Source organism: Teleopsis dalmanni, chromosome 2 (assembly GCF_002237135.1).
Source record: "Teleopsis dalmanni isolate 2A chromosome 2, ASM223713v2, whole genome shotgun sequence".
Taxonomy (NCBI): Eukaryota; Metazoa; Arthropoda; class Insecta; order Diptera; family Diopsidae; genus Teleopsis; species Teleopsis dalmanni.
The window spans coordinates 86396062-86413946 of NC_051847.1; the positions used below are offsets into that span (position 1 = coordinate 86396062).

General features: G+C 31.1%; 1 protein-coding gene across 1 annotated transcript; it reads right to left on the reverse strand.

Moving 5' to 3' along the window:
- Nucleotides 1-5057: 5057 nt before the first annotated feature.
- Nucleotides 5058-16897, reverse strand: LOC119682127 (ras-interacting protein RIP3-like). Its single transcript, XM_038095494.1, has 3 exons — nt 16799-16897; nt 13535-14216; nt 5058-6212 (listed from the first exon to the last, which is right to left on the reverse strand). The coding sequence occupies exons 2-3, from the start codon at nt 14208-14210 to the stop codon at nt 5275-5277; spliced, it is 1614 nt and encodes a 537-aa protein (XP_037951422.1). The 5' UTR covers nt 14211-14216; nt 16799-16897; the 3' UTR covers nt 5058-5274.
- Nucleotides 16898-17885: the final 988 nt, after the last annotated feature.

Consider the following 17885-nt stretch of genomic DNA (forward strand, 5'->3'; position numbering starts at 1 on the left):
ACAGACCCAATTTAAAAATTAATTTTGTTTCAAATATTTTTTGTCTTAAGTAACGGTCAGACTAATTTAAAAAAGGTGAAAAAGTAAATTTATTAAAGCATTTAATTAAGAAAGAAAATTGAAGGATAAGGCAATTAAAGTTTGGTGAAGATATTTCAATTTTTTTGTCACTTTATTCCAACAGCTGTATGTACCAAAAAAAAAACAGTAACCAGAAAAATGTAAATAAACCTGAAATCGGTAATATATAGGGTTATTTAAATCATTTATTCAAATCGGTTTTTATGGATACAGCTTACGACATCATTCCACACGTTCCTAACAAAAAATTTTAAAAGTGATATACATAAACTTTTAATTTAGATTTCGATTAATTTAGATTTTAAGTAATATTCTATAATTTTTGTAAATGCTCTATGGATTTTTTGAATCATACAGCACTTATAATCAATAACTTTTATTTTTATTTATTTTATTTAATTTATCATCAATTTTTTTTGTGTTTAACTATTGACTATATTAGGTTAGGTAAGATTTGGTTAGGTCGCCCAAGTGATCCTTAGGATCTACTTTGTATTGGCCCATTGTGTTACCGTATTAGAAACTTAGAGCTTTATAAACAACTTTGAACGTATAGTAAAACCTAAAACACACCTTTAAGGGAGGTCTCAACTTGCCTAAGACATATGTTACCATTTATTAGGTTAATTCAGGTTATATTGATGATCCTAAGGATCCACTTAGGGTTTTTTGACCACTGTGTGACCGTATAAGAAACTCAGAGATTTTAAAATCACTTTGAACTTTTGGTTAATCGTCGTTAAAGAGAGATACCAGCTCCAGAGAGGGCCAGATTCTAAAAAGTAAATCCACAGTATAGTCATTCTGCGTGGCGTTTGCTCTGAGCTGTAACAAAGCAAATGTGAGGTACTTTCATCGTGCTCCTCACAACTGCGACAGAAGTGATTTAACAGGAGATTCAATCTTCGGGCATGATTTCCTTAACGGTATCTTTACATGGCATCTTAATAAGATTGATAGACTATTTTTTTCAAGAATATGTCTAATGTCTTTTTATGTAAGGCCTTCATTAAAAATAAGCTTTGCAGTTTGATAAGTTTCTCCTCCATACTGTTGAAGTTGTACGAAAAGCATTTACTATGAGAAGAGATAATGTCATATCACAACCTAATATCTCTAATGTACGAGTACAATTTAAACTCACTTATAGAAGATATATGTATGCACATATATTATAACATATATATGTATATAATATCTTATAAAATTATGTATATTTTAGCATATGCAGAAAGGTTTTAGAGCTTACCATTCAATTTCACTATTTTCACTTTATGCCTACTAATTAATTTCTCACATTATATGGTGATGTTATTGCTAAATTCGAGAGTGATGCTTTTTGACAACTTTTCACTCGGTCTCAACCTCAGTACATCATTCAACTCTTTATCAATAATTTACTATTAGATTAAAATATATACATTTTTGAAAAGATTTTTTTAGGACAAAATGTCCTACATTATCATAGATTCAGTTAATTCTACAAATAGGAATTGTAGTTAGGAAAAGCTACAACCTGCTAAAAAGACTTTAGAATATATGTGTATACATTAAATTTTAAATTTTTTTTTATTTTAATTTTTTTTTATTTTTTTTTGATTTTGTAATTCAATGTAAATTAAAAAACCTTGACAAATGTGCAAAATTAGAAAGAAATGTGAAAGAAATGAATTTTGTGTCACAAGATGAGCAATTTCCTTCTAAATTTGCGGTAAATTAAAGTTATTTCTGTGTGCTTTGAAACTGAAGATGAAACCACTTTTCACACCGCAAACACATACTACGAATATCCAATGAATCCTGACAATACTGCAACCGCAAAAGAAGATGTTCCCCATCCTTCCCTTGTTAACGGTTTGCAGAAAACCGACTCAAAGGTTTTGCAGTTTTTCTTTTTAGAATTTACCTCTTCGAGTAAAAAGAAACATTTTATCACATCGCAATTCTTAAAGAAAATATAATAAAATATATTAATTGGAAAAATATATTAATTTTTCATTTGATATATCAATAAAACTCTTTTTGTGGTGAAAAAATTAATACAAATATAAATAAACATTTGGAAAGCATTACCATAGTTAATGCAGATAAAAATTTGGTCTTACATATGTAATTATTAGAGAATGGTATTAAAGGTGTAGATTTTAGATATATTCCTGATTTCTCTCATTCAATCACCACCCCATCCAAATTTTTTTTGAATCTACTTTTTAAAAAGTTCATTGTTGATTTTTTTTTATTTTAAGTAGATCATATATATAAAAATATATCATGCTAAGAATTTGATTTTATAATTTCTTTTTCTAGATTTCGCCTTTATATAGAATACAGTTTAATCTTATTTCCTATATGCAATATACCTTATATGTATTCCATATTGTAAAGATGATACCTATCATAATCATGTCATGTTTATCTATATTGTGACCTCGTTCTGTAGTCTGAGGTCCTTTTTTTTTTAATTGTATGAGAAATTTCGACAAATTCTTTATAAATGTATTCGTTACTTTACTATGTACTGCTTCAGACTACTTTCTTTTGTAAACCAAATCTACTCAGTCATTGACAACGAATGAATTTCTCAGAGCTAACGCTAAAAATTCATTTTAGGCCTATAGGTGCTTCTATTATATATACTTCTAATTAAGTTTTGCTTTCCAAAATTGACTTACTTAAGAGATATAAACCAACATCAGAATTTAAACTCGAAGTGTTTTATTTATAAAAAATAAAGTTTATAATCTAAACTCGAAGTGAAACATAAACTAATATGCAGCCCTAGTGATTAACACATTTTTTTGAAGCTACCACTCATGTTGCAAAATCTGTTAAATATTACAGTCTTATACATATATAATATCAATAGATATACTATGGAGCATATACTATAATTAATCCACCGTTAGCTGTCTTGAGTTTATATTACAGAAAGGCTTCATATCATTTGTTACACGGTCTTTCAACCGAAGATGCGAACAATATTTACCAACTTTTCCACTGGCAGATGTCAGGCCAGAAATATTTGTCTGGAGTATTTTCAGCTATTTATATGATATAACTAAGCTCAGCAAAGTCACTGAATTTTAAAACTCTTAACTATGTTTTTGTCGCATTATAGCTTATACAACTTATTCTTCCACCTATTTTGATATTAGATACCAATGTATATGGAACTATAGATCTTCGGAATAAATTTTTCTCGAATGCTTCTAAAATCTTCTCATTACTATTAGTTATTGGTCAAGTTTTTGCATGAATCAGTAGCACAGGCAGGACTTTATAAGACTTGTACGGCATGATTTTAGTTTATAGAGAGAGGGATTTGTTTTTCAAATGCCTTCTTAAGCCGAAGTAGCACCTATTGGCAAAAGTCTTACTTTGTTGAATCTGTAGACTGATGTAATTTTTAAGTTTTTTTTTTTGGTAGTTCTTACATAAATAAAAATTTTGTAGATTCAAACTTATAGTAGTCAACAGTAAGGTGGGATTCCAAAGAAATTTATTTGTTGACGTCAAGTATTTTGCTTTAATCCTCATTTTTCACAAGACCCATTTGCTTTACATGCTTGTTTTAAGTTTGAAAAAATCGCAGTAACGGATTGAGTTTTCAGACCAACAATATCAATATCAGCGACATACAGTATTATATATATTAAGCAGTATATATAAAGCAAATTTATGAATTGAGTGTTCAAATTGAATTAGCGGTTGCGGTTGAACCCTAATCATTAGTTCCACCAGCATATATAGAATATCGCAAATAAACATTTCATTTTTCTACATAATCACATTTCAGCTCGATACATTTAGTCGAGCGTTTTTCTAATTTTATTATTCCCTCCAAATAATAGGTTTTTTCAAAGCTCTCAAAATGCGCGTTTGTTTCGGTAATGCCTTCTTCATTCGACTCAAATCTCTTACCGCCCAGCGATTTCTTTAGGTTTGGAAACAGAAAATAGTCGCAGGGGGCTAAATCTGGAAAATATGCTGGATGGGCTAGCAGTTCGTATCCCAATTCGTGAATTTTGGCCAGTAATGCTTAATCAGCACACGAAATTCACTTTTTTCCATTTTCGTAAAAATTCACGAGGTTGTCTGCTTTGAACGGCTATCAAACATCAACTAAACGACGTAGCTTGCTCAAAATTAGAAAGTTGCCCACTGGTAGATTACAACTGACGGCAGCACTGTTGCATTTGGAGTAACTGCGCGGGAAATTCAAAAAGTCACTGACTTATCAAAACGCCCTCGTACAATGGCGGTGATTTAGAAGATAAGTACGATTGTATAAGATTGGAACAGGTGCCGAATCATGGATATATGAGTATGAACCGGAACGTAAACAGCATTCAAATGTATGGGTGTTTCAAGAAAAAACCAAATCCAACAAAAGTTGTTCGCGCTGGAAGCTCATCGAAACAAATGGTTGCTTGATTTTTCGGGAAAATTGTAGAGGTAGTGAAGCCCACTGTAGGATTGTTGGGTATGAATATCATACATACCATCTTTCTAAATTATACCTACATTTTTAGAAATGTTGCCAAATAAATTTGAAAATGGTCAGTCTCTACTTTATAAAAATAATCTGAATATACATTTAAATAAAAAATTAAATATTTGTATATTTAATTAAATTATTACATATATTTTCAACTATATAAAAACTATAAATGTATGTATAGATTAATAAAACAAAAAACAAATATTGTGTTAGACTTTTTTTTTTGTAATCATTTAATAGAGATAAAACTTAAAAACAAAAAACAATAAAATATCAACTCAACTGACATATAAGTACAGTTTAAAAAATTTTAAGGATAATTACATCTCCTTAACTATCTAAATTTTCTTCTTCTTTATCATTTTTGACTTCTCTCTTTCACAGTTCAGCTTTTCTCTTTTGAATTAATTAAATAAATTAATCAAATTAATTTATTAGATAACTAATATTTTAAATATTTTTTAAATTTGCTTTTATTCAACTTGCATTTAACGTGTTTTTTTGTTTTTTAAATTAAATTTTTACAAATTTACCCCTTCTCAATAATTGGGTATAGGGTATATGTATTTTTGTATATAATATTTTAGTATTCACACACGTATAAGTATAAAATTTTTTAAGATATCATTGGAATACAATAAGACTGTGTTATTGTTTTATTTAATATTTTTTATTTTTCATTGGTGAACATTTTATGTTGAACTGTGGAAATTAGTTAGTAATTTGTTGTTGTCATTATTTTGACTGCTATTCGTGGTTGAATTTGATGTTGCTGCTCCTGCTGCTGCTGTTTCTGTTGCTGCTTCTGTAGTTGTGGTTGTTGTTGCTGATGTTGTTGGTGTGACGGCTATTGATGGTGTTGTTGCTGAGTTGGTACTGTCTTTAGCTTTGTAATCATTTGTATTGCCATCATCAATCATGACAAAGTTTTCATTTTGCCCTGTTCCTGCTGATAGTTTTCTAGATGCCTCCGTTTCAGCTGCAATTGTTGTTGATGTTTGGATATTTGCTAATTGCTGCCTTGTTGCCGCTGGTGTATCTGCTAAGCTTATTAATGTGGGTTGGTTAAGTTTTTGTGTTGCCTGAGTTCTCTCGATTTTCTCGTGGTCATTTTTAAGTATTTGACATGCTGCTTTAAGCGTATCAGCATCAGACTTCGGAAAGCCTTCTAAGCACTCCTTTTTCACACCTGATGCCACCTGCATTTGACAGTGTTCGCCAGTTTGCTGTTGTTGTTGCTTCTGCTCTTGCTTTTGCTCTTGCCGTGGCTGGTCTTTTGTATACGATTTAGTTTCTAATTGCCAAATATTTTGGTTGTATTCATCATTTTTATTAGGAGTTTTGACAGTTTCAGCTGATGCTGGCTTGACTGCTGTTGTAGTTGAGTTTGCATCACCTTCCTCTCCTTTACTATTAGCACCACCTGATTTATCTTCGTTTGTTAAGTATAGCGTGCCATGAATTTGAACTTGTTGTTGCGACAGCGACTTTTGTTGTTGTAGTTGTTGCTCCTTCTGCTCCTCTGGTATAACATTTCCCATTTGATTGTTTTGTACATTTTCCGATATTTTTGCTGAATTATTTGCGGATGCTGTGTTTTGACGTTCATCCCCGTGATTTGTTTCGACATCTTGACAAATGCAAATGGAAAAGTAAGAACATGAAAAAAAATAAATAAAAAAAATTTGAATAATAAATAGCAGGAAATAACAAAGATTATTTGTATAATTTTTATCAAAAATAAATGTTTAATTTTTTTACACAAAAATTTTCATATTATAACAAAAATTATAAAGTATAAAAAAACAGAAATTTTATTTAATATTTAATATATAATAAAAATATTTATGTGCTATTAAATTACTTTTTAGTAAACAAATTTCATATTTAAAAATTAATTGTTGATCTAGTGAAATTTGTTGCCTAACCATAACTCTGTTTCGGATGTACCAAAAATACCTGATCAGTGGTGTTTAGAAATATCTATTGAATTAATATGACATAAATAAACCATGTTTTAAGCGACAGGAATTAAGTATCAAATTTGAATTTTGAAAATTCAAATAACGATATACTTTGATATTATATTTCACTATGTGGAAAAACTCAAAATTGTTATATTATACTTAAGCAAAATAATTAATTTATTTTAATTTAATTTGATTATGTAGCATACTTTTAGCATATAAAATCATAATTTAGAAATTGAAATATTCAGAATAAAGTTGACAATTTTAACGTTAGTTCCAATAAAGAATATTTTTGTTAATAATAAGAATTCGACACTAAACTCGTTTAAAGATATAAAACGGAAGTAGACTAAATTTGCATTATTCGAATTTCGAGATTCCCAAACAATAATTGCACTAACGAATAAACTACGGCTATATAAATTTACTTAACTATGATGTATATTAATTTTTCTTTTGCTTTAAGCCTCTTTAAGCCTCCACAAAATGCTTTTAAGGCATTCTGTAATTAAAATGCTGTGATAGTATCAATAATCATTACAATAAAACCATAAGTGACTTAATATGAAACCCTTTAGCATTATATATTTGATGTTAAATTTGCTGATTTTTAATAATAAACATTTTTCTTGAAAAAATATTGCTTATTACTTTGAAACTATCTCCAGCAATTTTGTCAAACAAAAAAAAAACTGGAGAAATAGAGGGTTGCTGAAAGAGTTTTGCATATTATCGGATTCTACGGTCGCTTTAACAAGGAAAAGGTGTAAGGAACATATGTGCATATATCCTAGTTCAATTTGTAATTTTAAATTATATGTCCAATGATAAGAAATGTATCTTTGAACTAAAAAGTTGTTAATACTGAGAAAATGTCTTAATCTAAAAATATTATTCTTGTGGTGACGATACAGCTGTTTCGAGTGGCTTTACCATTTTTATCTTATCAAAATATTAATTTGTATAATTGGCATCAAATTGCAAGTTCCTAGTATCAAACTATGTCATACACGCGATAAATATGTGTGTATATATCATATATTTGTATATATATTTCGTGTTTGGTGGAATTAAAAGGAAATTCTCCATTACGAATACACAATTTTACTGCTTGAACGACACAATCAAGAAAAATTGATCAGAATTTGCCAACGAAAAAGGAGTTATATATCACAATGACAATGCTCGGTCGCACACATCGTTGATGACTCGAAACAAATTTCGGAACAATTTTACGAAATTTGGTTGGGAAATTTGGATGCAACGACCATTTAACTGAGAACTTGTACATCTCACTACTATTTTTTTCGGTCTCCAAAAACTCCATTAATGGTAGAAAATTGGACAACTGAAGAGCTACTGAACCTAACCCTTTGCCGATAAAGCACAGAAGTTTAACACCCATGGAATTATAAAACTACTCAAAAAATCACAAGATGTAAATAATAATATTGGTATCATATGTTATATTGGATTTGGTTTTTCTAAAACTCTCTTAATGGTAAAAAACTTGCAATCAAATTGTCGATGAAAAGTACTTGGCCTAAGTTTTTCGCCGATAAACTACAAAATTTTTACATCGATTGAATTATGATGCTACCCAAAAAATGACAAAAGGTCGTAAATAATAATGGCATACCTTCTGCTCAAAAAGCACTCGGATTTTGTAAATAAGACACATAAATTTAAATCTTATTCCAAATTAATTTTATCTCCTTCAAAATATGATCCTTCTAAAGCGATACACATATGCAAACGCTTAACCCAATCTTCCATACACTTTTCGTAGGCCCGTGAAGATAAGACTTTTAGTTCCTTCGGCGAATTCTCTTTTACCGATTCAATCGATTCAAAACGCTTACCACGAAGGGTAAGCGTTTTGTTACCCGAAATTTGAGTTTCGGGAACAGGAAAAAGTCGCACGGAACCAGATCTGGCGAATATGATGCCTGGGCGATGACAGTGATGCCGTGTTTGGTCAAAAAATCGCGTACAACAAGAATTTTCCATAGTAAAAATCGCTAAATGCACTTGAGGTAGTCTCACATTAACAGCTGCTGTAAACAAACTAATTGACAGATGGCGCTCAAATTTGTACCATATGTCAAGAAAGGGTTTACCAACATAACAAAAAAAACTTTTTTAAAAAGGTATATTACTTAAGGAGTTGTTAACACACAGCAAAATATATTTTGTGTAGAAGGTATATATTGGTTTCAATTTATCTAAAACGCTCTTAATAATAAAAACTGGTCGACTAAAGACTCGATGAATAACATTTTACCAAGTTTTTAGCCGATAAACTACAGAAGTTCTACATCGATGAAATTATAGACTTACCCAAAAAATGACAAGAGGTCGTAAATAATATTGACCAATATAAACTTGTGAAAATAATTTTCAAATAAAATTTGTTCAAAAATGTGTCAGAAAACCACAGATACTCTGTATATCAACCAGTTATACATTATATAATATGTATATGTACATCTATTTGTGCTTAAAGTTGTTTATGATTCATACTGTTATAATTAAAATTCAAATCTGTTGTAATTTACGAATTTTGATATCATTTTAATTATTCTAGATATCAACTTTCAAAAAAGTAATTCCATGTAATTATTCCATTTTGTTGTTGTTATAAAAAATTTCATAACAATGTCCAAATCAAATCAGTAATGATACGAAAAGAAATTATATTTAGAAAATATTTACGTTGTAATTTACATAAATGAAAATTACAAAAGATTTCACCTTTTCTCCTGAACAGCTTCACCAACCATCGCTCCGTATTTAACCATTCATAGACTCAACAAATTGTTCAATGACTTGAAACTTAAAATTTACTTTTCCAATTGATTTAACACATTAAATTAAAGGGGTTGCTAGTTCGAGAAGAGCCGAATATTGGATGTAATATAGAGAGACAAGTACCCAGCAATATAACGTTCACATGGGTGTGACTGATACGTTTCAATTCGTTGTAAATGAGTTTGTGTATCCTTTTTAAATTAAAATTGACTTACAATACTTGAGCTTTAAAAGCATTTAATCATCATTACCAGATTAACTTGCAGAAAACAAGCAATTCGTTTTAAACAAGGAAAGAAAAGCAAAGGACAAGTAAGGAGCTAAAAGATTGGAATTTACATTTTTTATACGAATTTTTGAAATTCAATATTAACTTTGAAAAGAAAAATAAAATTTCATAGCAACAATATATAAAGATACCTTTATGTAGCCCTTTACATTGATAAAAAAAAATAAGGACAGGAAAGAATGCCAGTCTATTCAGTGTAGTGCAAAACGGATTAATATATTGTGCAAATCTTTCCTTTGCTCTTGCTGGACAAAGTGCAAAAGTCAACAATACATCAATGAATCACTCATAATCGTATCCAGGAGGAGATTTAAATTCAAGCAAGAAAATTGAACACTTAATCGCTTAATTGCGGATGAGCTCTACCTTTAGTTTTTCTGAATATAGTTTACTATGGTCTCCATGTAGGAGCTCTATTATTAGCTCTTACATTAAGACTGAAAAGTTTTCGGAAATTCTCATTTAAAATTCGCGCGCTGTATATTTTTCGATATTTTAAGTTTATGTAGTTTGGCAGCACTGTCCTTAATTACTATGCCAAAAATGAGCTCGATCTGTCAGACAGTTCGTTTACGGCAGCTGTTGAAACCAGTTCACCTCAGTAGTGCGTTGCGAAATGTCTTCGACGGTCGTACGACCGTCCTGGAAGGCTTTGTACCACTCATAAACTTGAGTTTTCGATAAAACTGATTCCCCATAAGCCTTTTGTAGCATTCGCAACGATTCTGCACACGAAATTTCGTTCGAAACACAAAATTTGATGCAAACTCTTTGTTCAATATTTTTTTCCATTGTTTTTTTCGCAACGCCCTACTGAGGTGAACTGGTTTCAACAGCTGCCGTAAACGAACTGTCTGACAGATCGCGCTCATTTTTGGCATAGTAATTAAGGACAGTGCTGCCAAACTACATAAACTTAAAATATCGGAAAATATACAGCGCGCGAATTTTAAATGAGAATTTCCGAAAACTTTTCGGTCTTAATGTAAATAAATATTTAGACAATAATATTATAAATAAATTATTTCAAGTGAGGTCCAAACAATCAAATTTAATAATGCGTTTAGATAGATATTTTTTTTTGATAAACAAGAGAAAACAATATTAAGTATTAAAAAAATATGTTTTTCGATATATATGATTGTTCAAAAACTTCACAGAGCTTCACATACCTGCCAATAGTAGAAGGAATACTTCATAAGATCATAGCTAACATTTTGTAATTCATTGTTTATAAAAGATTTGAAGTAAACATAGTTCTGTGTTTAAATACTTTGTAAATAGATTCAAAGGTAATAAGAATTCATACCTATAAATGTCTCATATGAATCTGCTTCTTCTAAAACAATGGTTTGTAAGTGGGCTGCATTGCATTGAAATGATTGTAAAACCTACCAAGATAATTAACGTAAAGGACGGTCAAAATTTACATTAATACCAGAAATCGTCGCAAAAGTTTAGAATACGGTTTTGGAGAATTACTAAAAAAAGCAGAAAATACACCCTCAAATGCTACTGCATCAACAAAATCTGCAGCATTTTAAAAGAGATAAAAATGACTTGTATCATTTCAGTTACTGAGGGTGCCAAAAGGAATTCAATCGAATATTCATTAGATTCAACGCTCTCTAATTTCTGACTTTTCTCACACCTGAAAATAGCCGTGGAAAACGATTTCCATCAAAAGAAAAGGTAATAAATGTGTAGAAAAGTATTTTATAAATCTTTTGGAAAACGTCAAATGAATGCATTAAAATTGTTAAGTTATATGTACTCAAAGACGATACTGCATTTATATAAAGGGTTGTTAGACCTTTTTTGTATACAACCTCAGTGATATTAGTTCTGTAGCAATAGGTTTTGGTATATGATATATACGAAGACAATAATCGACGAACGCATTGTGGAAGGATGAATCTACTAATGATTCTGATATGAGAATGCTCCTTATCTTTGTAGCACAGAAGGAAACATTGCTTAAACAGTAGTTGATTATGCTGTACTATAAGAACGATTTTTAACTCTACAAAAAAATCTCTACATATCTCCATTTTCAAAATGTAAAGTGTACGGCAGAAGATTTTATTCGTGATAAGTTAAGGTTTTCATCACCAAAAAAAGAGTCAAAATTAAAGATATGCGCTTATTACATTGTAGGATTCTGTGGTCTAACAGTGGTCATACTGAATAGCACAATAGATATTATAGTGTACCATTACCCCCTCTAATAATGATAATGTTTAGAGATATTAGGTAAATATTATTAGTTCCATAATTACAATTGATTTAGATCTCGGAGACACTCAATAGTTTATTTAACCACACAATGAGCATGCATTACACAATGGATAAAATATCGATATACATCTAAAATTGTGTTAAAATAATTTGAATGTAGTATATACTTATACATAATAGAGTTTTGTATAATTACTTTTCTTGTTGCATGAAAAACAGCAACAACTGCAAGTTCTAATTAATAGCACCAAAACCAGTAAGACTGAGAAAAATTGTTATTCTACAACTAACAACACCCATACCCAATTCATTATTATTTCTAAACAATCCCATCCCTTTCACACCTATCATAGCTAACCAAATCCTAAGTTCCAAGAACGGCCGGGTCTACCTCCCGGAACCACTCGTCAACCACGACGACCAAGTACTATTCACCATCCTTCCAAAGAAATTTTACAAGCAGATCTCAACGCGTTACAAAAACAACAACTCATTTTCCAACCCATATACGGTTAATATGAAATTCCTTTGATGTTTCATCTGCTTGGTGCATCTCCGTGGATAAAAACAACAAGAAAATATGTTAGCTAGAAGCAAGAAGACTCAAACCGGACAAGAGTATATGCTTAACTTAAAAGTTGTCGGTTTCTACAATTCTTCTCAATGGTTGATAGGATAGTGGTCATGTTAAAACCACTAAAAGAATCAAGACAACGCTAACGCTGGAAATATTGCTGAATGTGTTGAGGAGTGGGACACCCAATAACTTAAGTCTGATTCTAAACAAGCCTGGACATAGACACAGCAGGTGTTCTGATGTACTAGAGGGTAGATCGAGCTTAGCTCAATGCCGTGCTATAATCCATTGCTCTGTTAGAACAAATATTAACCTAGATACTTCTGATTTGCTTCTGTGTATCAAGTCAGAGCTTCTACAATTTGAGTAAAATGGCCAAGCAAATTTGGCCATTTGCAATTAATACAGGCACAAACAATCTTACTATATTTGAAATAAAAAATCTATTGGTTATATGTGCCAAAACTTTCAGCTTTTACATATTGATATTCAATGTGTTACATTTGCAAATATAAATTTAAAATAAATATGTACATTAAATTATATTCATAATATTTCAACGCCTCCAATAATATTCAAGTGTTTAATACACATGAAAAAGGATTACAGAACTTTATCAAAAACAAGAGCTTTTGCTTTTAAGGCAATAATTAGTGAAAGTGCTACAGAAAAAGATAAATCTCCTCTTCAAATATTAATTAAATGGAGCTTGTGGATTTTGTTTAAAACAACTTAAGTGCAATAATGTTGCGTTGGGTGGGTTCATTTCATCGGAGCTCGTTATTCGCCTATTCCAGCTATGCGCTGATTTAAAATGAAAATTGTTAAGATCGACTTAGAATGTTCATAAAATAATAAAGTATTTTATAGGAATTTCATCTTATCTTAAAGTAGCATAAAAAGCACTAATAAAGCATTATTACGAGTGCAAATTCCACCGACCCGCAACCACTGGAGCCAATTTTCGTTCTACATTTGTTGAGAACAAGATAGAGAAAATAGAAAAAATAAGTAAATGAGGAGTGTGCAATATAAAATTTATAACAAAACTTTTTGTTTTAGTTTACCTGATGATGTGGTAGCGGTGAAATTGGTTGCAGTTTGCTTGGGTGATGCTGTTGTTGTAGTTGTTGGTGGTGATGTTGCTGCTGCTGTTACGCTAACAAAATCTGCATTTACAATTGTTGCGGAATTTGTGGTTAACATTGTTTCAGTATTTGCTCTTGTTGTGGCTGTTGTTGTTGAAGAGTTATTAGTACTGGTGGATGTGGCGGGTGCAGATGATCTAGCTGCATTGACGTTGTTGCCACCACTGCCACCAGTGCCACCGCCAACATTTCCAATATTAGCAGGATTTTGCAAATTGGCTGTTCCTATGATATTTCCCACGCTATTTGCTACAACTACTCTCACGGTAGCAACATTGCCCAAATTAGCTGGATCAATACGAAGTATACCCCAATTGATACGCTGTGGTGCCATCCAGCCGAACACAATAAACATACGTCGCAATGTCGCCTGTAATCTGCGAACAAAGGAAATTCCACGTTCTGGTTGGTCGCGTTGCTGCAGTAGAGCAAATTGCCGCCGAAGCAAACGATTTAAAATGATAGTTCTTTCCTGTCCTTGATCGCCTTGCAATAAATTTCCTCCAATGTTGTTTTGATTGTTCCTCGTAACGATAAGCACTTGCGCCTGTTGCAGTATGACGGGCAGTTCGTAGTGGTGGAAGAAGTAGAACATTGAATGCTGTAATAAACAAAATCATATTAAATACGTATTTGGAACATTAATTTTATATTATTTATATATCGTAGAGAAATGTTTAATAAAACAATTACAAAAAAATAACATTGTTGTACCGCAAAATTTGCCAAACATTATAGCCTATAGCCACTCTAACCGAGGGATACATTTTATAGTACTTAACTTATGTACTTTGAATTGCACAAAATTTATAAATATTTGTAGACCTGAAATGTATAGATATAAATACCGAATTTGAGTACCGAATCAGAGGTCATCGAAAGTATGTTGGTCATTGCGTCTCTGTAAGATATCAACAAAAATGCGCTCAACAGTATGCTCCGGGCGCCCTCGAACTATTACAAAACCATTTATGACATTCATTTTTATAATTTCTAGATTAATCCTAAACTATTAATTATATACAGATAATTTTATTCATAAATCACAATCTAGAGAGAGGCAAGTTGCACATCCCTCAGACTATTTCCAATACTACATTGTATAGAAAGCAACTCAACAGAGCATGTATAGATTCTTAACATATTTTGGAGCACAATGCCTTAAGGTCTCTGATGTGATAGATAAAAGGTTAGACTTTTCTATACAATTTGAAGTGGATATCATTGACTGTATATCTGTAGAAATAGTTATGTCAATTTTAAGCCCTGTTTCGAAGTATGGTATATGGATAAGTCCAATTTGAAAGATATCAATACAGATGCTAGAATAGTAGTGCTAAACTTTCTAATAGAAGTTGTAATAAAAAACACTAGCTTCATATTTCAAGTAGAGATCAAAACTACAGTGCTATGCATTGGAAGACATACGCGTAGGAGCACTACTAGTGCCGGCATATGGATACACTTAACAGTTCAACAGTTGTTAAATCGCATAGTAACCTAAATCAATTCAAATCTTATCTAAGAGGAGTTCTGTTACTCCTATTTGTAGATCGAAACATGAAGACAACAAAATGGTGGACTATTTAGATAATGATAAAAAGGCTAAGAGATAAATACCATTATTAGCCTACAATCTTTTTATAGGAAATATATGATAACAGCTTCAAAAGAAGTCAAATCACGACTAGAAGACTAACTATCTAATCTATCTACATATGGGTTTCATGCTTTGTTTTTTATAGACATAACAAATATTAACTTTTAGTGCCCGATCCACATGGCGTTAAACTGCTAAGGAAATGGTCGATGCCGTTAATATGATTTAGAGTGTAGTGGAATGCTATGCTCTAGTAGAAGTTAACGAAATAGTAAGTAATTCGTATGATACGTTAAATGATTATGTTTATTGGTTAAGTAGTTTTCCGTGGTTAATTTAGATCTTCAGTAAATCTACAGTAAATGTTCAGTAAATCTAACATCTACATTTCATTGAATTTTTCGTCGTTCGGCATAGTGAGTAATAAGTATTTCTCACAATTCAATTTTCAGAACAAAGAAAAGTGAATGAAAGTAATTCAATGGAGCATCGGCGCCCTATGGCTAGTTTTCACAACATGATATTCTGGTCACACATTTAAAAGCAACTTTTGTCATGTGCGTCCACTCCTTAGCTATATCCATGCCGTATACAGACCCTCCTTTAAGAGAGAGATTTTTAACAACTAATTAAAACTAATTAAAAATAAATATGTAAACAATTTAAAAAAAGAATAATTTTTCTAATATAAATTCAACTAAAATATTTTAGTGGGGTTAAAATCTAAACTTGTCTTTATCATGAATAGCTCAAAATAGTTCTCTGTGTCATATTTTTTTTGTGTTATTGTAACATTATCAAGTTTTTTTTAAGTTTGACTAAGTTAGATTTAATACAAATAATTAATGAATCTGTCAAACAAAAAAAAAAAAAAAATTACCAGATGCAACTAATCACTTCAAAGCCAAAGGAATAGAAAAGGAATTAATACTTTTCCTCAAACATAATACTACATCTCAACAATATTCATCTACAGAGTTCTTCTAATACCACCCCTACTATTTTTCTATTTTGTTATATTTTTAAGGTGTTGAGTCCGTAATGAATTTAAGAAGCTTAATATAAAATGCACACGAGAAAGCACGACAGCGTTGTGAGTTCCATTAAGTTTAAAATAATCAAATAAAGTAACATTTTAAATTGTATAGCTGCACTGCGTAGGTATTGTTTAATGTGGAAAACGTATAACCTCAGAGCTGCATACGTGAATGTAGTTTAGATACAAAAACGTGAGCCTGAAAAATCAATGGCTGCCACGTGAGTTATGACATGGAAAACTTGCATAAAAATGCTACACGTGAGCTCCACATTGATGTCAATTAATTTGCCATAAAATTGCCAGCAGAAATGTGGAAACAGCATCGCATAAACGGCAGCGATTCCGGCGCTGTCAGGGACTGTAAACGATACGAACACTGCACTGGAAATGTGAGAGAAGCAGTGCAACAATTGAATTCTTCGGAATAGGAAAATTGAATCTGCCGTAAATATTTCAAGCGGAAGTTGCTTGTCAAAATGATATTTGAACAGATTTTTTTAGATTTTTTTTGGAGAATTATTTAAGCAATTCGTTGAACACGTACCTGAATAAATAGCCAAGATGAGACCAGCGCTAAACTACGATTTTGTCCACTGAAGCGATAATGGTACGCATAGAAGGCGAAATGATACAAATAAAAGAACCTGAAAATATAAAAATAAATATTCTTTGTAAATTAGAGTAATCGATTTATTAATAGTTCATTAGAAAGTTATTTTCAGTAAGTTTTAATAAATTTGTTTAAGTTTCAATGAGTCAAAAACAGTTAAATGCACTTGACCGCAATTTTCATTTAATGACGTGTTTCATTTAATTTTAGACCATATTTCTCTATGTTTTCAATTGAATAACCCCAAACAGCAACTTCATTTAATGAAGTTTCTGATTATGAAATATTTATCTTAAACCATAAAGCAATAAAGAAACCGCAACTAAGTGTTGCAACTTGACCAACGGGCGGAAAGGTCTGCCTCTTACACTCTTTGCTGCCTGCTAATATGACAAATTCAAAGTTTCCCTTCCATTTAAATCAAATTGCAAGTTATACTATCAACTGCCCTAAACTTACCACAAGGAAGAGAAATGTTGTTGCAACAAAACTTATTTATGTGGTTGAGGATTCTTTATTTGAACTCCTGAATGCTGACATGGTAACTTAAGGATAGGATATTGAATTGAATTAAATTGGTGAATTAAGTGATTATATTTTTATTTTTAAATGATTTCGGAAAATAAATTATTTGTTTGTAATGCAATAAAAACGGAGTGAATTGAAGGCAAAACAAAGAAAAAAATTAAAAATGATAAATTTACCTTTTGTTAAATAAAACGGAAACGCCTTTCAGTTATTCCACTCGTACCGTAATACTTACATGGATCCATTCTACTCAATTCATTGCGTCCAACGGTTTATTCCCTAATGATGGGAGAGGCGAGGGTTGATTGACTTGCAAACAGTGACAACTGACAACTACTGCTGTTAGCAACGAAGAAAAATAATATTTCCTTTTATAACGAATTTTTTGTCTTCAATTTTTCTTTTTTATTCGAAACAAATTATGGCAGATCATCCTTGACATAAATATGAACATGCGTCTAAAATGTTTATCTATTTATGTAACCACGGACAC

What these genes read in the sequence shown, in the direction of transcription:
- LOC119682127 (XM_038095494.1), bottom strand. Translation starts at nt 14,210, where the DNA reads ATGTTCTACTTCTTCCACCACTACGAACTGCCCGTCATACTGCAACAG. An exon ending in CACCGCTACCACATCATCAG is followed by an intron (nt 6,213 to 13,534) that starts GTAAACTAAAAC and finishes GCATTTGTCAAG; the next exon opens with ATGTCGAAACAAATCACGGG.